General features: G+C 66.0%; 3 protein-coding genes across 3 annotated transcripts; 1 reads left to right on the top strand and 2 right to left on the bottom strand.

Annotated features, from left to right (window-relative positions):
• Positions 1-8,041, top strand: VTJ83DRAFT_4284 (uncharacterized protein; the record flags this gene model as incomplete). The annotated part of the gene is made up of 4 exons (XM_071010756.1): positions 1-4,908; positions 4,963-5,246; positions 5,321-5,874; positions 5,904-8,041. 4 exons carry the CDS (start codon positions 1-3, stop codon positions 8,039-8,041), a joined length of 7,884 nt encoding a protein of 2,627 aa, XP_070865734.1.
• A 1,904-nt stretch (positions 8,042-9,945) lies between these two features.
• Positions 9,946-11,384, bottom strand: VTJ83DRAFT_4283 (uncharacterized protein; the record flags this gene model as incomplete). Its single annotated transcript, XM_071010755.1, has 4 exons — positions 9,946-10,509; positions 10,626-10,721; positions 10,885-11,156; positions 11,237-11,384. 4 exons carry the CDS (start codon positions 11,382-11,384, stop codon positions 9,946-9,948), a joined length of 1,080 nt encoding a protein of 359 aa, XP_070865733.1.
• Positions 11,385-16,198: 4,814 nt separating this feature from the next.
• VTJ83DRAFT_4282 (uncharacterized protein) lies at positions 16,199-18,652 on the bottom strand (the record flags this gene model as incomplete). Its single annotated transcript, XM_071010754.1, has 1 exon — positions 16,199-18,652. One exon carries the CDS (start codon positions 18,650-18,652, stop codon positions 16,199-16,201), a length of 2,454 nt encoding a protein of 817 aa, XP_070865732.1.
• Between the last annotated feature and the right edge of the window lie 2,323 nt (positions 18,653-20,975).

Here is a 20,975-nt window from a genome sequence, read left to right as displayed (position 1 = left end):
ATGCCCCCAAAGCGCAAGAGAACCGATCGCGGCCCCGGCGATGCCGGCCCGAGACCCTCGCCGCATCGCCCCTCCGACACGGCCCTCGGCCAGCACGACCGCAGCTTCGACGGAGGCCGCGGCGGCGGCCGCGGCGGTCGTCACCCGCGCAGAGGAGACCGTCGCGATTCCATCCAGTCTCCGGGCCCAGCCTCGTCCTTTACCAACGGTCCTTATCCGCGATCCCCATCCCTACCGAGGCCTTCGAGCGCCGCCTCGGCCGGAGCCGCCCCGATGCCCACGCCGTCATTGCCTCCGCAAGCCCCAGCCTCAGCCTCAGCCTCAGCCTCAGCTCCAGCCCCAGCTCCAGCTCCGGCCCCGGCGCCGCCGCAACAGCAGCACCATCGACAACAACAGCTACATGCCCAAAAGCTTGCCCCTCCGGCGCCTCCCGCGGCCCCGCCGACCCCGATCCAGCCCTTCTACGACTACACCGTCATCACCGACGACCGCGTCGCGCGGTGGGCCAACGGCGGCCGGCAAGAAGTCGTCGACCATGGCGTCCAGTCGCGCAACGATGAGGATCTTACCGAGGTGGTCGTCATCTTCCAGGAGCTTCTGCATTCCGTCACCGGCGGCCGCCTTCAGGGCGCCGATGCGGGCGCCGTCGTCCGGGAGGTGCTCGGTCCCGAGCCGTCCCAGGAGGATCGCGACGCCGGCGCCTTCGACCCCCACACCTTGTTCCTCGATACCGTGTCGACCTTCCTCGACGTCGAGTCGGGCCCCCTGCTGCCCCAGCTCCGCGACTTCATGGCGGCCTCCGAGGTCTCGCCGGCCCTGATGCGCGCCGTGCTGGACCCCCCGCTCCTGCAGCACCTCGACCTGATCCGCGACACGTTCGTCCGCATGGGCATCCGCCAGTCCACCAACCTGCTCTACCGCCAGGCCAACTACAACCTGCTGCGCGAGGAGACCGAGGGCTTCTCCAAGCTCGTCACCGAGCTCTTCACCACGGGCGGCTCCGACCGCGCCACCTCCGACCTCGTTCACGCCACCTTCAACAAGGTTATGGGCCTTATCGGCACCTTCGACCTGCACCCGGGCCGCGTGCTCGACGTCATCTTCGACATCTACGCCGCCGTGCTCATCAAGCAGTGCCGCTTCTTCATCAAGTTCCTGCGCGTCAGCTCCTGGTGGCCTCGCAGCCAGCTGGCCCTGCCGAGCGACTCCTTCGTCGGCGGCCTGCCCATCTGGGCCCTGCCGGACCACGCCGGCTTCACCACCACCGACGACGAGGAGGCCGTCCTGGCCGAGCTGCGCCGGAAGCGCGACGTCGCCTTTTGGGACCGCGCCCGCGAGATCAAGCTCGACGCCTACTTTGAGCTGGGCGGCCGCCGAGCGACCCCCCGCGCCGCCGACAAGGAGCGCCTGACCAACGGCGGCGGCGGCGGCGACGACGACGACGACGACGACGACGACGCCCAAAACGGCCCCGAATCCGACATCGAGCGCGATTGGATTCGCATCACAAAGACGCGCCCTCCCCCCGGCAACCGGGATGCCGCCCAGCTCCTGGGCTTCAAGCTGCGCTTCTACACGTCCGAGGCCCGCGATCCCGATGACACCCTGCCGGCCAACCTCTTCTACCTCATCGCCCTGCTCATCAAGGTCGGCTTCATCTCCCTGACGGACCTGTGGAGCCACGTCTGGCCGCCCGACGAGGAGATGGAAGAGGTCCGCCTCAAGAGGTTGAAGGAGCTCGAGGAGAAGGAAAAGGCCAGCTGGTCCGGCGGCGAGAAGAACGCCCTGATGACCGCCGGCGCCCTGCCCGATGACATGCCGCCGCCACCGACGACGACGACGGCGACGACGACGATGACGTCCCAGGCTAACGCCCGCCGCGACGCCGCCGCCGCCGCCGGCGGCCCGAACGGCGCCAAGGCGGACCCCAACGGCGGCAACAAGGCCTCGGAGCCGGCCGAAAGCGACAGCAAGGCCAAGCTGCCCGAGCCTTCGGTCCAAAAGGTGGACCTTCTCAAGTGCCTCCTCACCATCGGCGCCCTTCCCGAAGCCCTCTTCATCCTGGGCCGCCACGAGTGGATCCTCGGCGCGTACCCGGACGTCGTCGAGCTGCTCAACCGCGTCCTCCACCAGTCCATCGACGCCGTCTACCGCGACAGCTGCCCGACCCCGGCGCGGGGGCCGTCGTCCCCTTCCGCGGCGTGCCCTCCCAAGGCGCAGCTCGACGCCGACCAGTCGGGCGTGCCCAAGGGCCGCGTCAAGCTCAGCACGCCGCCCGTCAAGCGCGCCCTGCGGTGGCCGTTCCCCGACAGGCCCGACGTCGGCGACGGCGCCTCGTACCGCTTCTACTGGGACGAGTGGGCCGACAACATACCCGTCTGCCGGAACGTCGACGACTTCTTCACCCTGTGCGACACCCTGGTCAACGTCGTCGGCGTCAACATCGGCCTCGACGCCGCGCTCGTGGCCAAGATGGCGAGCATCGGCCGCAAGAGCCTCGCCGACGACCCGTCCCCCGACAACCAGGGCCGCTGGCTCGAGCTGCTCAAGCGCCTGCTGGTGCCCTCGCTGAGCCTCGGCGAGCCCAACTCGTCCGTGGTCGACGCCGTCTGGCACCTCCTCAGGCGGTATCCCATCCGCACCCGCTTCAACGTCTACGCCGAGTGGTACGAGGGGGCCATCTCGCGCCTCGAGCCCATGCGCCACGCCTTCGCCCGGACGCGCCGCGAGACGCTGAGCAAGATGAAGCGCCTCTCGCACAGCAACATCTACCAGATGGCCAAGAGCCTCGCCAAGATCGCCTACCCGTCGCCCGGCATCGTGTGCAAGGTGGCCCTGCTCCAGATCGAGGCCTACAGCAACCTGATCGAGGCCTTTGTCGAGTGCGCAAAGTACTTCACCGACCTCGGCTACGACGTGCTCGTCTGGTCCGTCCTGAGCTCCCTCGGCGACCAGCAGCGCAGCCGCACTCAGGAGACGTCGGTCCTGCTCACGAGCAAGTGGCTGCAGGCCCTGTCGCGCTTCTCGGGCAAGGTGTTTGAGCACTACTCCAACATGGACCCCTCCCCGATCCTCCGCTACGTCCACAGCCAGCTGCTGCGCGGCAACTCGACCGACCTCGTCATCCTCGAGGAGCTCGTCATGTCCATGGGCGGCGTCGTGTCGGGCTTCGACTTCACCGACGCCCAGCTGCGCGCCATGACGGGCGGCGACGTGCTCCGCCGCGAGACCCTGCTCGGCCTCGGCGACAAGCGCGCCGTGTCGCAGCGGAGCGCCGCCCGCCTCATGAAGGCCCTTTCGCACTCCAACCTCGCCGGCCAGCTGCTCATCAACATCGCCCAGTACCGTCAGAACGCCATCTACACCATCGCCGACGGCAGCGCCCGCATCAAGTACCTCTCGGCCGTCGTCGACGACGCCCACAAGGTTCTTCTCCAGTACCTCGACCTGCTCGTCAGCAACCTCGACCCGGCCGCCTTCGACAGGCTGATCCCCGACGTCATCCCTCTCATGCGCGACTACGGCCTCGACGCCAACCTCGCCTTCACGATCCGCCGCGCGAGCATCCGCTGGGACGCCAAGGCTACCGCCTCCGCCGCCTCCGCCCCCGCCGGCACCCCGAAGGAGAGCCCAGGAAAGGGCGGCGCCCACGGCAACGCGGCGGCCCTGACGGACGGAGACGGCGACGTCGCCATGGACGCGGACGGCGCTTCGGCCTCGGACGGCGAAGCCGGCGCCGCCGACGACAACAACAACGCCGCCTCCGTCTCCGCCTCCGCGTCCGCGTCCGCGTCCGCCAAGCCCAACGGCCGCGCGCCCGAGTCGTTCCCCGACGCGCTCGTCCCGCTGATCGAGCAGATCCCCAGCGTCCTGCCCCGGCAATCGTGGCGACACATCTCGCCCGCCTGCTACGTCTTCTTTTGGTCGCTCCAGCTCGGCAACCTCGTCTGGCCCCAGCCCAGCTACGAGGCCGAGAACAAGCGGCTCCAGGCCCAGATTGAGGAGATCAAGTTCGAACGCTCCGACACCCGGGAAACGACCGCCGCCAAGAAGCAGAAGCGCGAGGAGCTCCTCAACCGCCACCAGCAGCTCGTCCAGGAGGCCAAGGAGGGGATCGAGCGGTTCTCCAAGACCAAGCTGCACATCGTCCGCCAGATCAGCGCCTGGTTCCCCGGGCCCCTCTCCCAGGCCGACGCCACGGCCGACGCCCTGCTCGCCGAATGCATCCTCCCGCGCCTGCAGGTCTCGCCCGTCGACGCCGAGTACTGCTTCCGCCTGGTCAAGTTCCTTCACGAGTTCTCGGCGCCCAACTTCAAGCTCGTGTCGCTCTACGACCGCCTCTTCCAGCACAACCGCCTGCGCGCCCTCATCTTTACGTGCACCGTCCGCGAGGCGGAGCACCTGGCCCGCTTCCTCAGGTTCATCCTGGGCGACCTGTCGCGGTGGCACGGCAGCAAGAGCGCCTACGAAAGGGAAGCCCTCGGCCTCAAGGAGCTCCGGGGCACCAAGACGCACGACTACCTCGGCTTCGCGACCGCCTTCGACGCCGACGGCAAGCCCGCCGCCTTCTTGGACCACGGCGCCTTCAAGGAGCTGCTCTTCAAGTGGCACAAGGGGCTAAACAGCGCCCTGCGGTCCTGCCTCAACGGGACCGAGTGGATGCACATCCGCAACGCCATCAGCGTGCTCAAGGGCGTCATCGACTTCTTCCCGACCATCGACTTCATGGCCCACAAGTTCCTCGAGCAGCTCAGGACCGTCACGGACCGCGAGTCGGCCTCGTCCAGCGCCCACCCGGACTCGCTCCAGGGCCACCGCGTCGACCTCTCGGTCACGGCCCAGACGACCTACTCGGAGCTCCAAAAGCGCCGGTCGGCATGGGTCTCCGTCCAGGCGTTCCGGCCGGGCGTAAGTAGCGCCCGCACCCAAGCCCCGGCAGCTGCAGCCGCTGACGGAGCACAGAGCAAGAGCGACAAGGACGAGAAGAAACCCGCCGCGCCGCCGTTCAAGCCCGGGAGCGGCGGTTCGGCTCGAGCGCCGTCATCCTCCGAGAAGGAGGATGGCGAGGTCGACGAGAGCAAGACGAGCGGCGGCGCAGCCGCCAACAAGCCGAGCGGCGCCGGCGCCGCCTTGCCGACCCGGGAGCCTCCGCGGGACGCCAACGCCCCGGCGCGGTCCGGGACGGCGACCGCCACGAACGCCTCCCGGCCGCCGCCGCCGCCGCCTTCTTCGAAGCAACCCCCGCCGTCGCATCCCGGCAGCCACCGGCAAGACCCCCTCGGTTTTCGACCCTTCCCCCCGGCGGCCCCGGGCTCCCGAGCAAGCCGGAGCTGCCGAGCCGGCCCGACCTTCCGGCGAGGTTTGGCCAGCACGGGCAGCCTCCGCGGCACGACAGGAGGGACGCCCCGCCGCCTCGGGATTCGCGCGACTACCGGGGGACCCTCGGGAGCCGCGGGACCAGCATCCACGCGACGCGCGGGATGCTCACGGTCCCAGGGACGGCCGCGATTACCGGGCGCCCGATGCTCCCCGCCCGGACCGCCCGGACCGCCCGGACCGGCAGGATCGCCCCCGGGACGTCCCGTTGCCCGAACGGCGCGCCCCTGAGCCGTCCGGCCCCCGCGATTCCGGGCCGAGGGAGCCCGGCCCGCGGGATTCGCCGCGGGGCTCGCCGCGAGACGCCGGGCGGTCTTCGGATCGTCGGGCGGAACCCCCGCCGCGTCGGCACGACGAACGAGACGGCCGCCCGGAGGGTCGTTCCGACAGCCGGCCTCCGCCGAGGGAGCGGGGCGCCGCTCACGAATCAAGCCGAAACGATTCGAGGCCGGCGCGGGATCCTGCCGCCCCCAGCGGCCCGCCGGCGCCTGCGCCTGCGTCCGCTTCTGCATCGAACGCTCCCCAAGGGCCCCCCATCAACCCGGAGCGGGCGCGCCTCATCGACAACGATCGCCCTGACCTCATGAAGCCGGCAAGGGCGGCTCTCGTCGGCGATCCCCGGGAATCCTCCCGCCCGTCCCCGAGGGAGGCCCCTCGCGAGCGGCGCGCCGAGTCTCCTCGACGCTCCGACCGCCCGTCTGCCGGCTCCTCCTCTCAGCCCGACGATCGCCACGGCCGGCACCGTCATTCGCCCCGGCCGGAGCCGTCGCGAGAGCCTCACGGCGAGCCCGCTCCTCCGCCGCGCTCGGAGCGCCCTGGCGAGCGCGACGAACGACGGGGAGGCGGAGGAGGAGGACCCAGGGAGTCGTTCGGCGGCAGCCAGCCCCGGCCCGACCATGATCACGGAAGGCTCAGCCAGCAGGACCCCAACTACGGCCGGCTGATTCCCATCCAGTCCGTCGCCGACATGCCTCCCAACCCGCCGTCGGGCCCGCGCGGCCGTGGCGGCCGGAACGCCGCCAGGACGGGCCCGGCGAACGGCCCTCCCATGCGCTCCGACGCTCGGTACCCGCCGCCTCCGCTCGAGCCGATCCGGCCTCCGACGCCCGAGCGTCACCCGCCCACAGGCCCCTCGGCGTCGCGTCCTCGGAGGGGCGGCAGCGGCCCGTACGATGGAAGCGTGCACTCCCCGACGTCGGCCGCTCCTCCCGCCCTCGGGATGCACCCCGACAGGATGCGCCACCTCCAAGGGCAGCCTGCGCCGTCGGGCCCGACGGGCATTCACCCCGACCGTCTCAACCAAATCGGCGCCCAGCCGGCGGGGCCCGGCCCGCACCCGCGGCCTCCCATGCACACCCCCGACCGGCCGTCCATGCCGGCGCCCAACACGGGGTCGCGGCCGACGCCGTCCGGGCCTAGCGCCGATTACCCCACGACGCCGACCGGCCCCGCTGCGTCGAGCGAGCGGATGCGCCCAGGTGGCCGGCAGCTTCGCGGCATTCAAAACATGCTCGACAAGGCCCAAGCCGACGCCGCGCGCGGCGGTCCGGGCCTGCGCTCGTCGCGCTCCCGGGCCAACCTGGCCGGTTCCGACGCGCAGGTCCTGGCCGGCGGCTCGCCCGTCGGCACCCCCGTGCACGAGCGGCCCTCCGAATCCTTCCGCGAGTCTTCGTCGTTCCGCAGAGACACGCCGCGCGGCACCGAACCGATCCAAGTCGTCAGCGACAGCCGCGAGACGGGGGCCGCGCCGCCGCTGCCGCCGCCGCCTTCTCTGCCGGCCGGCAACCCCAACAGCGGCAACGGCGGCCACCGCGGTGGTGCCCCAAACGGTGGACCCGCTGGCCCGGACGACTATAGCGCCAGCCGCTCGGAACACGATCGTTCGCGCCGCGAACACCATCGGTCCGACCGCGGCGGCGGCGGTGGTGGTAGTGGCAGCGGCGGAAGCCGCCCATCCCGCCGTAGCAGCCGCGAGCGGTCTCCCGAGGGGGGCCGAGAACGCGACCGCGAGAGAGGCGATGGTCACAGGGAGAGGGAGAGGGAAAGGGAGAGAGATGGACACCGCGATAGGGATCGCGATCGGGAGCGGGAGCGGGATCGGGAGCGGGATCGGGAGCGGGATCGCGAGAGGGATCGCGATGGTCACCGCGATAGGGACGGCAGGGACCATCGCGAGGCCCGAGGCGGAGACGCCAAAGACCCGCGCGGCGATCGCGACCGCGACAGGGGCGAGAGGGGGGAGAGAGATCGCGAGAGGGAGCGCGAGCGCGAGTACCGGGACCGGGAGCGGGAACGCGAGAGGGAGCGCCGGTCCGGCGCGGCCGGCGGGATGCTGGCCAACGCCGCCCCTGCCGGGTCGAGCGCCTCGTCGTCGGCGGGGGCGGGGGCCGGCGGCGCCCGCGATGAGGGGCGGGACCCGCGCCGGTCCGCGCGCGAGCCGGGCCCTCTCCGGGGCGGCGGCGGGCCTAGGGACTCTTCGACCCGCGGAGATCGCGGTGATCGCGGGGACCATCGCGACAGGGACTATTCGGCCCGCGGCGGCGGCGGCGGCGGTGGTGGTAGCAGCGGTGGTAGCGGAGGAAGCAGCATCGGCGAGAGGAAGCGGGGGGGCGAAATTCCTCCTGGAGGAGGAGGCCACCACCAGGACAAGCGCCAGCGCCGTTAGTAGCGGAAGGCTAGGGACAACGGGGGGATGAAAGAGATGGAGAAAGGGGTGGGTTGCGTTGTGCTGACGAAAGGGGAGGGGTATTCATTCCCATGTGTTTGGCATTCTCATTGTATTTCTCCCTCGTGGCAGAAGGAGGAAGAGAAAAAGGAGGGTGAGAAGAAGAAAGGGGGGTTTCCTTGGCCGGCATGCCGACAAGAAGTGTTGTTGTCTTTTTTTTTTTTTTTTTTTTTTTTTCGTTGTGAGGACCTTAGTTTTCTTAGCGAGCATCAAAGTCGGGCACGGGACAGAACAGCACGGAGGGATACATCTAAGCAGGTCTGTTTGCCGGGTGTGTGAAGGCATGAAAAGATTGGCAAAGAAAAAACAAAATAAAGGGGGGCGAAAGAGCCCTTGATTTTGTTGGCAGATGCTGGAAGGTCTCGTGTCTCGTGTCGCAGAATGGCCGGGTCTTTTTTTTTTTTTTTCTTTTTTTTTTGTTTGTTTGTTTATGATGGGATGGAGGGAGGAGGGCTTTCAAGGGGGTTGAGATGCGTATTCTGCCTGCCTGGGCGACGATCATGAGTCTGGACATGTTGGACAAACCGAGGCGATCCCACCATCGCATCCCCTTTTCAGGATCACGTACCCGGACCACACAAGCTCGCTACGAATTCCACCTCGGGTCAGCCTCGCCTATCCTTTTTGTTCCACAGCCCTGCCCTTATTACCCTTCTCCTCCCTCCTCCTCCTCCTTCTCCTCCTCCTCTCTTTACCGGACTACTCTTCCGATCTCACCGACCTTCTTGTTCCCGTGTGCGATGTGCGATGTGCGATGTTACGCCAGATGCAAACCCAACAAAAAAAAAGACAAGAAAAAAAAAAAGGCGCAGTCGGGTACGTATTATAACTACTGTGTACGTACTATAGCAAGGCCGCATGTAAGGTAGCATTGCCTAGGGCCCAGCCGGCTGCAGGTTGGGGTGCATCCAACCTCGTGGTTCCGCGCCTCCGGGTCGCAGCTTGCAACGCTGCTTTTACAACTTGGCTTTATGTAGAACGCTCAGGGCGCCCGAGTCGCACAACCCACAAACCAACCAACGGGAGGGCGGGGGGATCCATTGGAGGGGAGGGAACCAACCTCATCTGCGCCGCCGATGTAACCCTAGCCCGCCAGCGCATCTGGCTTGAACTACCTATGTACGCAGTATTACACGCTGATATAGTACATACGTCACTGTGACATGATGCCGCCCCAATCCATCAACCACGGGCCGTCCAAAACCTTGAAAACGCAACGCAACGCAACACCCAGGTCTGGTAACCTCTGCTTGAAGAGCGTGTGCTTGATTGGATGCATGCATGTATGTATGTATGTATGTATGTACAAGGCTCCGGAAGTATCACGACATGGCGATAGAACAAAGCCCGCTGCATCATCATTATCATCCTCTTGTCCAGTCCCAGAATACCCATGACAAGTCCGGCATCCATGGAAATGCACAACCTTCCACGATTTGCAAACCGTCCCTCCCGCTCCATTTCGTCCCCTCCAGGTGCACCTCCTCTCCTCGGATACGAGGGGGTTTTCCCTTGACGAACATGAACATTCCAAGAGCAAGCCATACATACCCTTCATACTTCCATCCATCCCTTCTTCCCAGGCCAAAGCCTTTGGAGGAAAGCCCTTCCAAGCCCAAGCCCAAGTCCTTTCAAACCCACCCTCTTCCCACCGCTCCGTAGTGCAGCGGTTGCCATCACAATGGAAAACAGCCCTCCCCCCTCCCCTCTGCGCCAAACGCCGTGGTATCACAAATGCATATGCAAAGGACAAAACGTCCGAACAGACACGGTGATGCCTGATTAAAAAAAGTGCGTTTTTCAACATCTCCATGAGAAAGAAAAAAAAAGAAAAAAAAAGAATCTCAATCTTCTTCAGGATCCGGATTTACAGCCCTCAGCACGCGCTGGGGCTGGTGCACGCGCCTCGAGTAATCCTGGTTATCCTGCAGGGACGTAAAGCTCAGGCGGCTCGTGTTTTGGTCGGACGAGTAGATGAACGGGTCGAGGCGGGGGTCGACGGGCATGAGGTGGCTTCGGCAGCGGTCCGAATCCCATCCGAGCTGGCCGGAGCCGGCCGAGGGGGCGTAGCGGCCGTCCGACATGTCGGCCATCGGCGGGGAGTGGGCGCCGCTGCCGGAGCCGCGGCTGCGGATGGGTGAGTCGAGCGGGTTGCTGTCGGCCTCGTCGCGCCGGTGCTTCCGGGACCACCACAACCAGGCGAAGCAGGCGCCAACGGCGATGGCACCGATGACACCAATCACGATGCCGGCGATGGCTCCCGATGCGAGGCCGTGGCTGTGGTCGCCGCTGCTGCTCGAAGCGGCAGCGTCGTGCGTGGTGGCGGGGGTTGCCGTGATGGTGGTGACGGTGCCGCCTATTGTCACGGTGGTGACGGACGGGGTATCAGAGCTGCTGCTCGATGATGGCTGCTCGCTGCGTTAGCTCGCCATGTCCGGTCGGCCAAGATGCTTATCCAGAGAAACGCAGAGGAGTGGTGCCCGCCCGGAAGGGGTGGGGGAAAGGGGGGCGGGTGGGTTCGTACAGTAGTAGAAGGTGGATGATCGGAAGAAGATGATGACGAAGAAGAAGAAGAAGAAGCGGACGAGGTCGAGCTCGTCTTTGGCACTTTGCTACTCGTCTACGAAACTCAGCCTTCTCGTACGAGCCGTGGCTGGGGAGCAGAGGACCGTTCGACCGAGGAGGGGAAGGGAGGAGAGGAGAGAAAAGAGGAATGATCTGGGCGGGCACCTGTACATGCGGGAAAAAAAAAAAAAAAGAGACAAACGGAAGATCCAACGTACCGTGGTGGGTTGGGGCGAAGAACCGCCTGGTTCGGCGGTGCCTGAGGGCATGAACCCCAAGACCTCGAGGTAGCCGTAAACGCCGTTGCCGCCGCAGTGATCGAAAGGGTAGCCGGGACAGGGGGCCTGGCAGTCCTTGAGGGGCTTTCGGTCGTCGGGATTGGGTATCAGGTTGGAGCACCAGCAGTTCTTGTGCTGGACGATGGCCAGGGCGTAGCCGAGCTCGGTGCAGTTGTTGAAGCAGCGGCCGTCGCTCTGATAATCGCTGCTGACTGTTGGCGAGATGCTCGTTAGCGAACCGACCCAGGACGTTGAAGCGTTGAGAGGGAAGGCGAGGGAGGGAATGGCGTACTGGGCGTCATGTCGGCCGTGTTGACGGTCGCGCAGTAGACGGTGGGAATGGAAGGGCCCTCGGGCTGTTGCTGGGCCCAGGCCGTGCTGCACAGCAGGGCACCGGCGCCCAGGCCCATCCACCAGGCGGCGAGCCGTTGCGTCGGCATGGTGTTTTGTTGTTATCGTTGTTGCTTTTCCAGTGGTAGCAGAGGTGGTGGTGGTAGAGGTGACGGGCAGGAGGATGTTGGATGTGGCCGTCGGTGAAGGAGAGCAAGAAAAGAAAAGCAAAGAGAGGGAGAGAGAGAGAGAGAGAGGACCGACGGCCGGACGGGAGGATGCGATCCAGAATATCGACGGGCCCGCGGAAGGTCGCAGAAGGAGACGAGGGCGGGCGGGGGAGGATCACACGGCCATGACGGAAACCACACAAAACCCAAAGAGAATGAAGAAGAAGCGAGCGATGCGGTCGGTGGTCGGCACCCTCTTGGATGATTTTTTGTTGTTTGTTCTCGGGGTCAATGGCGACGGCAAGGCTGGGGGATGAGGTTCGTTCCCAAGAGGGGAAACACAGAGCCAGGATGGGAGATGTCACGCAGCGAAGGGAAGGGAGAGAGGAAAAAACACAAGAAAAAAAAAAGCCCAGCGCGGGACGGCGGCGGCGACGACGACGACGCGGACCGAAGCAAGCCCGAAAGGTGGGATGGGTACGGAGCAGAGAGATGGAGGCGGGAAGCAAAAACGGGAAGCAGAGGGCGGGCGGAGAAGGCCGAGAGAGGAGGAAAAGCGAACGAGCGATGCGGTGGAGTGCCCTGATCTGGGCGGGCGACGGTGAGCCAACAACCTTGGAACCCTGGAACCGGGATGGCGGCGGATGGGTTCGGTGAGGTGGGTATGTAAGGTAACTATGTACTATTACTGCGTATACGCAGCCAGCAGGTTGGCGGGATCGCCAATGGAGGGCAAGCGGCAGCCCCCCAAAAAAATAAAAGACCTAACAAAAGAACAGGACTCACCTCAGGTCCCGTCCCGAGCAGCGGCAGTGAGAGGCCGGTGTGTCCCGCGTTTGCATTGACGGCCCTTGGGATGCTCCCTAGGTACCGCCGGGATGATATCCAGGTACTGTGGTACGAGAGAAGATACCGTAGCACACAACGAGCTACTGTGTATAATACAGCAAGCATGGAAGCAGTGAACAGCACGCCCGCGCCTGTGCCTGCAGGCAGGCGGCAGCGGGGACGGGATGGGTGACGGGTGGTGACCGACCTGACCTGAGCGCGTGCCGAACGCTTGGTGCCTGCGAAGCTGGGCGGTGGAGATTTGCGGGTGGAGACGCGGGTGGGGATGCGGAGCCAGGAAGATGCTCGCCGGTACGCCGCTCTCCCGTGCCGCAACAGGTGGAACCAGCCGACGCCGCCCCCTGATTGGGCAATCGCCGGGCTTGGCTTACACACGCTGGATGGACCCCCATGGCTGGATCCTGCCTTGAGAGGTTTGAGGCCTTGGGTCTTGACGGGGACTGCCAGGGTTTCAGGCTTGCTGTCACTCCTCCAACCAACGTTACCTATGTACCCGGATGGGTACGCAGTACTTGACGTTCCTTGGGTTCCTTCAAGTGTACGCAGTACTGCGTACGCAACACTGCGTATGCTACAGGAGCACAGGTGCAGCCCTTGAGGTACCTTACTGTGTAGGTATACGGGTAGGGAATTACCTATACAAAGAGAAGCACCGCATTCCCGTCACCCTTCATCACCAACCGCACCCAGTCAACACGCATACACCCTCTCCCTCCCTCCCGCTCCCATCCTCCCATCCTCTCAAGAGGGGGGCCCTTCTGCCCTAGGGACCTTCGCAGGCATGTACATACCACGGTGGGATCTTGGCTCAACACAACACGACACAGCACAGCACCAGGGACGGGAATGGGCGATGGATGCCCAGAAAATCAATCCATAATACCACACAGTACATGTCATTTGCGCTGCCCTGGATAGATGAGCGATGGTGGTTCCCAGGGCCCATCTTGTCCCACCCGGAACCCAAGCCACAGCACGCTACCGTGTAACCACGCCAAGGGCAAATGAGCAGACGAGGTGGAATGGCAGGACAAGGGCTCGAGCGCCAGATCAAGAGCCCCCAACACTGCCCGCAACGGGAATGGCGGAGGCGCGGCGTGACGCCGTGACGCCGCCTCCACACTGCACCGATCCCGTTTCCTCGAGCGCTTTTCTCTTCTGGGCTCAACGTCGCCCGAGGCCCAACGGGGTCGTTGGTTGGCGTCTTTGCCGGTCGGCAGGCTTGCAGATTGCCAATGAAAAGAAAGACAACAAGATGCAGACCTCGACGAGGGCGCCTTTTTTCGTTGGGTTTGTGGTTTGCTTGTTTGACACCGAATCGTCTCCCTGGCTCTCCTATTCCTACACAGTATTACACGGTAACTACTGCGTAGGTACCGCAGCAGCCTTTTGCTTAGTAGTATGAATGCGTGTACCACAGTACGCTCGCTTACACCGTACATCAGGTACATACGCTTTACGCAGTATTAGTGACTATACTTACAGACATCGTGCCCTCCTCTGTCGATCACAAATCCTCAACCCTCGTGCGCCCCCCTCCCCTTTTTTGTTTTGCTCTTGTTTCTCCTCGGCCCTTGTTGCCCCTCCGACTGGCACGCGCCCGCGCCCGCCGTCCTCGCATCGTGTCTGACTCGCCGCGACATGTTAGCGGCCCCCTCTCGGCCGCTCGGCGACAGGCACAAGAGCCCAGCCTTGCCAGGGATACCGCTGCGTCGGGGCGTCGGCGGGATTGCCCGCAATATGACGACAATTTTCTGGCCTTGGCGTCCGTCGCGCTCTGTGGGCACACACCTCGCCAACCCACCACCGACCCCGTCGAGCTCGTTCGTGTCACGGGTGGGTGGTGGGTGCCGTGACGCCGTCGCCATCGCCCACCGGGGATGACGTAAAGACCCGCGGGAGAAGAGGGGAGAGGGGGGCTCGATGGAGCGTTGGCACCGCAGCTGAGTGGTGCGTGTTTTTTTTTTTTTTTTTTTTTTTTTTTCGGTCTATGCGGTTGGTCCAACCTCGTATCTCGTGGATTGTCAGGAGGAAGAGGAGGAGGAGGAGGAGGAGGAGGAGGAGGAGGAGGCGGCACGCGGCGTCGCACAACGGGCAGCGGCTGAGCACAAACAAGCGTTTCGATGCCATCGGAACAAACGCCAAGGGAAAACAGCTCGCACGCCGATAAGAACCATGTCGTAATGGGATCGCAACCTCAGCTCTCGAACCCACCGAGCCCCGGCTTGGCCCGACGGGCGCTCCGGTCCACCCCGGCGCTGAGCTCCGGAGCTTGCTCTCCGCCCTGGGACGCGACGTGCAAAGAAAATCAACGGGCTTGCCGTGCGCTTTCACTACGCAGTAGGTAGGCCACCTGCTTCGCCGTGCTCTGCTCTGTCCGACCCGGGTCCTCCTGAAAGGATGCTTGTACGGTGTAGTACCTATACTATAGTACATGGTGCAACTTCGCGTCCCCGCAGCGTCGGGTGCCGGTGTTTTTGTTTTTCGCCGGCCTTCCTATCGCCTTCTCCAAACCGCTCCCAACGTGTGAAAATAGGCGAGTCCAGATGGGCCGCCGTCAACACAAACACAGGCACTGGGCCAATAAGACGCCGTCCAGGGCCGGAATCCTGACTTGCCACTCGGCGCGTCCCGCAAGTTCCCTCCAGCCCCAACCAACCTTGTGTCACTCCAGCAAGGTAGTTACACAGTAGTTGGTTCGGTTCCACAGGGCCACAGGGCCACGGGGGGGGGGGGGGGGGGGGGACGACGACATGCTCCATGTTCCATGTTCCATGCTCCATGCTCCATGCTCCATGCTCCATGCTCCATGCTCCATGGGTCATGGTCATGGGTCATGGATCCTGTTCCACCCCGGTTGGTGACGGTTTTTTTTCCCCTCTCCTCCCACTCTCCTCCTACGAACTCCCCCACTGGTTCCGGACAACGTCGGGGGAGAGAGAGGGAGAGAGGGAGGGAGGGAGATAGAGAGAGAAGGAATGGCTCTGGAGAGATAGATAGGCACAAAAACCCGCCAGTCCGGGAGGTCGCCTATCCGTGTATGTATAGTACAGAGCACACGATAAAAGCCAGCGCCGTGCCTCGCTGGTGGTCCCCGAGAGAGAGACAGAGAGAAAGGCGAGGGAGATGAGGATCGCCGGCAGGGTACGTCACCAGAACGCAGATAACAAAGTCCCATCCATGGACGCAACCAGAAGAACAACAACAACAACAACAACACCGATAGCCACCTCGCGGCCAAGACATCAACATGCACGTACTGGGTAAGCATGTACTATACACAGTCATGTTCGAGAAGGTGGAGAGACCCCGGGGGCCACCGGGGCTCTTCTTGTTCATTTTGGATCCGACATGGGAGGAGACCACCACCACCCAAGACACGCCGTGCTACGTTACAGCGGAATGTCTACTGCGTATACATCGTGCATGCTGCGTACTGAGCACACACTGCGTACTATACATTGTAGTGACCGTGGGCCGTCCTCTTGGGAGGGGACGGAGAACCACCCTCCAAACAGAGCTCATGATGATATACCTCCCAAAGCCATTCCTACGTCCACAAGGAGTACATACAATACGATATAGTACGTGCACACATATAAACACACACACACACACACACACACACACCCAAGGGCAGGCGTACCTTGCCCTCCCTAAATACACATACTGCGTACACAACCACCACCACCTCCACCTCTTTTTTTTTCTTGTTCCTCCTCTTCCTCCTCCCTCCTCCTCTCATCCAAAACAGAGACCCTAGAGATCCACCTCTCTGAAACCCATTCCCATCCAAGTCCCGGATCCCTCCCCCTTCCCTTCCCTGCAACATCCAAGAACCAACCAAAAAAGCAAAAAAAAAGGAACAAACAAAACAAAACAAAACAGAAAATAGAAAAAAAAAATCATCTCCTCTCATGGGACGACCTGGGACTGCCGTCCGGGCTACCGCTGCCGCTGCTGCTGCCGTCGCCCGCGTCCCGATCCCGATCCCGGCCCCGGCCCCGCGTCTCAAAGTCCTCCACCATGGCTAGCACCCGCGAGCTGGGCCGCGGGTGCGGGTTCGGGTGCAGGTTCGGGTGCGGGTGGGCCGGCCGCTCCAGCCGGACGGCCGTCGCCGTGTGCAGCGTCGGCGGCGTCGACGACGTGATGGCCGACAGCAGCGAAAAGGTCGAGGCCGTCGAGAACCGCTGGTCCGCGGCCGCCGCGGTGGTGGATGCGACGCCGCGGGTTGGCATGGTGGTGGTGGTGGTGGTGGTGGTGGTCACATCGGTGGTGCTGCTGCTGCTGCTGATCGGGAGCGTGATGTCGGTCGTGCTGCTGTTGCTGCTGACGGTGCTGCCGACGGTGCTGCCGACGGTGCTGCCGACGGTGCTCGGGGCGAGGAGGCTGATGGTGTTTCTTGTCGTGCTCGTGACGGTGATCTCGGGAACCTTTTCGTCGTCGTCGTCGTTTTGCTCGTCGTTCTCGTGCTGCTGAGGATGGTATGGGCGTTGGTGCTGGTGCTCGTGCTGGTGCTGGTGCTGGGATGCATCCCGCCGGACCGCCAACGGGGCTGGCATCTCCTCCTCCTCCCTCTCTTCCTTCATCTTCCTCTCCCCCTCGGCCTCGCCACCAACCACCCCGCCCGCCGAGCCCTGCCGCCTCTCTTGATCTTCTCCCCCTCCCTCCTCCTCCGGCTCCAGCACCAAATGCACGCTCTCCTCCCGCTCCACCTCGGCGTTCACCACCCTCAGCGGCTCCCTCGGCACCGTGAACATGATCTGCACCGTCCTCCGCTCCGCCGCCCGCTCCAGGTCCCGCTCCAGGCCCTCCGCGTCGTCGTCGTCGTCGTCGTCGCCGCCAACGTCCCCGCCGCCGCCGCCGCCGCCCCGGCCCGGCAGGCCCAACCCCCACCGCTCCCGGCCCTGCGCCGCCAGCGCCGCGTTCAGCACCGTGTCGTACTCCGACATGCCCTCGCCGCCGCCGTCCGCGTGCTGCGAGTAGCGCGACAGGAGGCCTTCGCGCGTTGGGCTGTCGGGCGGGTAGGCCGCCCCCGCCGCGCCCGTCGCCGCCGCCGTCGTGGCGGCGGCGGCGTGGCTGCCGCTGCTGAAGACGCGCTTGAGGCTGCCCAGCCAGCTGCGCCGCTGCGGCGGCTTGTTGCGCTTGATGCTGTTGCTTGACGTCATGTAGTAATCCGGCTCCGGGCCGTCGTCGCCGTAGCCGCCGTAGCCGCCGCCGCCGTAGCCGCCGCCGCTGTAAAAGACGCCGTTGCTAGGGTCCGCGTCGGCCGGCGCGGAGCCGAGAAGCAAGCTCGGCCCTTCGGCCTGGAGGGCCACGAAGCTGGAGCGAGCCGCGTGGTGGCCGTTGCCGAACGAGGTGTCGACCGAGATCTCGGGCCGGCCGTTGCTGGCGCTGCCGAGGCCGGCGCCGCCGTTGTTGATGTTGTTGCTGCTGCTGCCGCTGCCGCTGCTCTTGCTGCCGCCGTCGTCGTTGCCGCGACGGGCCAGGAGGCTGCCGCCGCGCACGAAGCTCCAGGCGCTGCGCTCCGAGAGGTTGCTGACGGTGCGGCCGTCGTCGGCGGGCCCGGGTCGGCGGCCGGCGGGGCCGGCGGGTGGGCCGCGCGGGTCAGGGCGTCGACGTCCGAGACCCAGGCTTTCACGTCGCGGTCCTGCCCTGCGCCTTCTCCGGCCCCCGCCGAGGCCGGCCCGCCCGCGTCGTGAGCCTGGAAGAGCTGCGAGAACCGGTTCCTCGTCGGCGAGCCCGTGGTGGTGGGCGTCAGGAACGGATCCTCCTCGACGTCCTCCTCTTCCGCCTCGTAGATGGGCGAGATGCGTCCCGGCTGCTCCCGGGCCAGCGGCGCGAAGTCGTACCCGCCGCCGGCCGGAACGACCAGGCCTTTGGCGCCCTTGGGCCGCGAGCTGCCAAACGACGACGCCGACGGCGGCGGCGGCGGCATGTACACCCCCGCGCCGCGCGACCACCCGGCGCCGGCGTCGCGCAGATTCTCGTACGCCGGCGACCCCCTCCCCACCGAGTACGGATCGTCGTTGCCGTACCAGCTCCTCGCGCTCGCCGCCGTCCAGGGGAACAGGTTGGACAGCAGGCCGTGCTCGCGCTCCAGCATCTCGTCGCCGCCGCCGCCGCCGCCGCCGCCGCCGTCCGCCTCCTTGCCCAGGCCGCGGATCGCCCCGTCGCACCGGCGGTCGCGCCGGCGCAGGTACGTCTTGCGGACGAGGAGCGCCGCCAGGAGGAGCAGCAGGGGGAGGCCCAGGCCGAGGCCGACGCCGAGCCCGATCTGGCGCGCGCGCGACGACGAGGCGTCGGCGCCGCCGCCGGTGCCGCCGGAATCGTCGCCGTGGCCGGACGACCCTCCCCATCCGCTGCCGTAGCTATTGCTGCCAGAAGAACCTCCGCTGCCGCTGCTACCGCTACCGCCGCTGCTGCCGCCGTTGCCGTTGCCGTTGCCGTCGCCGTCGCCGTTGCCACCGCTGCCGCCGCCGTTGTTGCCGTGTCCAGAGGAGCCACCCGACCCGTTGGCGCCGCCGCCAGACCCGGATCCGGTACCGCCCGCAGACCCTCCTCCTTGCGCTCCTCCTCCTCCTCCTCCTCCTCCTCTTATTCCACCCGTCAGCACCGCCGGCGCGACGTACTCGTCCGACCACGTGCCGCTCGTGATGTTGTAAAACATTTTCCCCCCGGCGACGGCCCTTTGGCGCCTCCGCCGCGACCCCGGCTGCCGGGTGCCCGTGCGGATCTCGTACCCGCCGTACACCATCATGACGTTCCCCGGCAGCACCGCGGCCCCGTGGCCGTACACGCCCGCGTCCCGATGGTCGTTGCCGGCCCGGGGGATCTCCCACACCCAGTCGTCGAGGCCGACGCCGATGCGCGCGACGGCGAGCTGCGGGCGCGCGGGCCGCCACTCGGTGGCCGTCTCGGCGGTCCAGCCGCCGTACACGACCAGCCTGGTGCCGTCCTCGCTGAGCACGGCCGTGTGGCCCGAGCGCCGGTCGATGGCGACCGGGGCGACCGCGGCGGCGGCGGACTGGCGGAGGCGGGCGAGGTCGGGCTTGTCCGCCGAGGATGACGACGACGACGACGACGACGACGACGACGAAGACGAGCCCGGCATCGCGATGCGGACCAAGCTCCACGTCTCCTCGGGCAGCGACCACACGGCGGCCGTGTCCATGCCGCTCGGGATCGTCAGCCCGTGCAAGCCGCCGGCCCCTTCGAACCCTTTGCCCTGCGCGTGCCCGCCCAGCAGCACGTGGCTCGTCTTTTGCGTCACCACGTCCGCCCCGCGTTTCCTCCTCTTGTCGCCGTCCGCCGCCCGGCTCGCCGTGCTCGGCGGCAGCTCCGTCCAGCTGAACCCGGCGCGGGCGAGCGGGCCCTGCTGCCCGCGCGTCGGGGCGTGGTCGAGGGTGAGCGGGCCCCGCCGCCGCCGCCGCCGCCGCCGGCCGGCGAGATGCGCAGCATGTGGTTCGAGTAGGTGACGCCGGACCCGGAGCCGGCGACGGGCGGGCACATGCCGCCGTAGAGGTACAAGGCGGGCGGGGACAGGGTCGGGCGGAGCTGGGCCGAGAAGGCGAGGGCGCCGCCGAGGTGGTACGGCCCGCTCTGCGCGTCGTCCCACGACGACGACGCCGGCGCGACGGCGTGGCGGGTCCACCGCGGCGGGGCGCCGGGGCGTACGTCCAGAGCGCGGCGGCGACGGAGCCGCGGCCCTTGCCGCCGCCCCGGGAGGAGCAGCTGCCCGTGACGACGGCGAGGGTGCCGTTGCGGAGCATGGACGGGGCGAAGGTGGGACAGCTGTTGTCCCGGTCGTCGGCGAAGAAGGGCGGGGGCGAGGAGAAGAGCTTGGTGGGCTCCAGGGAGGCGGCGCGCAGGGTGGAGGACGGGGAAAGGGGGACGGCCAGGAGCTCGACCGCCTTGGGGTCGTTGCCGTTGTCGGAAGCGGTGAAGATGTAGACCGTCGTGCCGGAGCCGGAGCCAGAGCCGGAGCCGTCGATCGGAGGGATGAGAATCGTGGTCGGGGTGTACGGGAGGGGCGAGCCGTTGAAGGCGGACGCGCGGCCGGCCAGGCTTAGGATCGCTGCGGTCATGGCCCTAGTGGTAGCGGTGGCGGCGAGGTTGCCACGGGAGGCGGCTCGCCGACGGGTACGGGTCGTGTCCGATAGCCTTGGAGGTCGTCGACCCCGGGAAGCCGCCCTGGCGGCTGGGGTATCGGTCGCGGCCCCGGCCCCTGCCCCGGCCCCGGCGGCCCGGGCCGTAGGCGCTGTCTTGGCCGGACGTCGGTGGGAGGCCAGCATGATGCGACTGAGAGAGGTAAAGAGAGAGAGAGAAAGAGAAGAGAAGAAGAGGCTTGGTGGGAAAGCAGTGTCGCGGGACGTGTGCGTTGGCGGGGACCCGCTTAACCACGCATCGTTACCCGGTTCCTCGTGCCCGTCGAGATTCTGGTGGTGAGATAGGACGCAGAGAGACGGGTTGGATCTTGGTTCAAGGCTTGCTCGACAGGAGAGCCGCTATCGATGGATGCGGTGGCCGACCCCGTCCGTGCCTCTCCGTACGGTTCTGCGCTATCCCGAAGCGATGGGAACACGCTGATCTCACTCAAGACCCCAACGCAACGTATATAGTAATGGTAGTAGTAGCAGCAGAAGTAGTAGTAGTAATAGGTAGGGAAGTAGGCAGGTAGGT

Source organism: Remersonia thermophila, chromosome 4 (genome assembly GCF_042764415.1).
Source record: "Remersonia thermophila strain ATCC 22073 chromosome 4, whole genome shotgun sequence".
Taxonomy (NCBI): Eukaryota; Fungi; Ascomycota; class Sordariomycetes; order Sordariales; family Chaetomiaceae; genus Remersonia; species Remersonia thermophila.
This window is presented reverse-complemented; position numbering and strand designations above follow the sequence as displayed.